At 41.0% G+C, this 2,244-nt stretch overlaps 1 protein-coding gene across 1 annotated transcript in view; it reads right to left on the bottom strand.

Annotated features, from left to right (window-relative positions):
* LOC106536059 (uncharacterized) overlaps positions 1-2,244 on the bottom strand; it is a gene marked incomplete at its 5' end in the record, with an annotated part of 18,594 nt that overhangs the window by 13,217 nt on the left and 3,133 nt on the right. Inside the window, 6 exon segments of the mRNA XM_014033229.1 lie at positions 224-374; positions 452-550; positions 633-746; positions 905-991; positions 1,346-1,439; positions 1,550-1,670. Coding sequence (XP_013888683.1) covers positions 224-374; positions 452-550; positions 633-746; positions 905-991; positions 1,346-1,439; positions 1,550-1,670 — 666 coding nt within the window.

The raw sequence follows: 2,244 nt of genomic DNA, 5'->3' as shown, positions 1-2,244 counted from the left end.
GGCCAGGGCTTACTCTAAGGAAAATCCTTAACTTACCCAAAGCTGCACTGCACCTTTACAAATGAAGTTAATTGTTGCTGCAGTCAGTGTGATCAAGCAATGACCTGATCATAGTTTATTTCTTCATTCGTATCATGAAATAAGATCATACAACACCACAGCTAAACTTACACCAGGCCACAATCAGATGTGCTAAAAAGAGAGGACGTGTTTGGTGTTTACCTAAGGTCCTCACAGTGAGGGTATTTTAAGTCACTCTCCTTCCTCAGCCTCGCCAGGATGGCTCCACCCTCCCTCTGCAGTCTGACCAATCGGCTATCCTCCAACACGTCCCTCATCAAAGTCTTCTGGTCCATCATGCATTGCTGCACGGCCTGTTGGAACAAACCACTTCCAGTTTGTCTTCCTCAGTAATCCAACGTTTAAATCAGTTTAAGAACAGCGTTGTTACCTGTGCAGAATCTGTCATCTGAGGCTCCTCTAACTTACTGATGGCTCTTAGAAGCAGACAGGAAGCCTCGTGGAGGTCAGTAAAAAAGGGGAAGAGTCTCTGAAAGGTAAAAGTTATGGAGATGTGACTGTGACCAGAGAGGAAGCAGAAAAGCTGAGCAGAAACAGGTAACGTGTCTCACCTGGTGGAGTGTCATCCAGTCACAGAGGCCGTAAGAGGAGCCACCGAAACATGAGCTCAGCTGAGTCACTTCCACCAGTTTGAACAAGGCTTTTATCGACATCACCAGTTCAGTCTGAATCAACATTATAAATGTCAGATTAACAGAAAAAACTTAAGTCAAAATGATATTTTTTCTGTTTTTCTGCCTGTTGTTAGTCTGAAGCCTAGCAGAAAAAAACTCTAATACTTCTGTTTGATTTAATATTTTTTAAAATGAGAGAAAGACTCGACCTGTATTCCAGGACATCTTTCTGGCTGATGGTTGTTTTCTTTGTCTACCAACAGCACCAAACTCCTCACTGCACAGGGACACTGCTCCTGGAACAGTTTAATACAAATTACACTCTTTTTAAATTAAAATATTGTAAATAAAGTTATTAAAACTGTACATCTGCAAATAAATAGCAATTTGCAACTTAAATTGTTAATTTAACAATATTAAAATAAAATCCATCTTTTGACTGCCAAACAATCATGAAGGTTTTCATAATAACTTTGCATATTTAATAAATGGCAGCTTAGTTGGAGATTATCAGGAGCTAATAAATATTTAAGGACCTGACATTTTACTTAGAAGTGATTGTCTGTGAACAGCAGTCCTCCAGCCAGACATTAACACTCAAACAGCAAATCATTAAATGTCAGCTGAAATGTGTTCTGTGTGTTTCATACTTGCAGAGCCATTAAAGCTTTGTAGAGCTGTGGTTGAGGATTTCTCTTCCGAGCATCAAAAATGAGCATCATCCCAGCTTCTCTGATTTCCTTCCTGGACACAAACACAAAAAGAGTTAAGAAGGTTGTTTTTGGATCATAATAAACAACACATAACAACAAGTAACTGTTCTTTTTAGGTTTTTGCGCAGTATTGTTTCGTACCTGGTGACAGAGTAGAAGTAGAGCAGCATCTGGAAGAGCTCCTGGCTCGTTACCGTCGATCGCCACCCGGGATGATCTCCGTAGAGCTCCACTATTGCCCTTCCCATCCTGTCTTTGCAGCCTGAAGAGGAAACCAGAGCATTTGAAGTAATTATATTTSTTCATAACGTTTTCCACTAACTCTGTGATGTTGAGAATGTTACTTAGTAGTTTCAGGATTATCTTAAAGTGCCTGTGACATCAAAATTTGTTATACATATGAATGCATTTTTAGAAATAGGACATTGGGCCTCATGCAAGAACATGTTCGTATTCTTATCCTAAATTTCTCTTACTTTTGTTCGTATGAAGTGTTCGTACGAACATGTCACGTCCGATTCAACAAACTCTTCTATCTTCAGGAAAAGTGTGTAAATAAGCTGCGTAAATTACACCTGTTCTATCCAGCTGCTCGTGCACGAGAGAGGAGATTAGCATAATTACCACRCCAAAAACACCATATAATGGTGCGTTCACACCGAACGCGATTTCAGCTTCAAAATCGCAGCCAACGCTGAAGTCTGAAGCTTGTGCACTTTGAGGTCAGACGCAGGACAGTTGTTGAAGCGCCGCACGGCGACAGCCGCCCCGCCCCTCCCTCCTCTGTTTAATGTCGGACGAGGAAGTGGCTTTGCTTTATTTACAGACAGCCAGAA

This window comes from Austrofundulus limnaeus, unplaced genomic scaffold (genome assembly GCF_001266775.1).
Source record: "Austrofundulus limnaeus strain Quisiro unplaced genomic scaffold, Austrofundulus_limnaeus-1.0 Scaffold1670, whole genome shotgun sequence".
NCBI classification, from domain to species: domain Eukaryota; kingdom Metazoa; phylum Chordata; class Actinopteri; order Cyprinodontiformes; family Rivulidae; genus Austrofundulus; species Austrofundulus limnaeus.
Note: the sequence above shows the minus strand (reverse complement) of the source record. Positions and strands in the feature narration are given on the sequence as shown.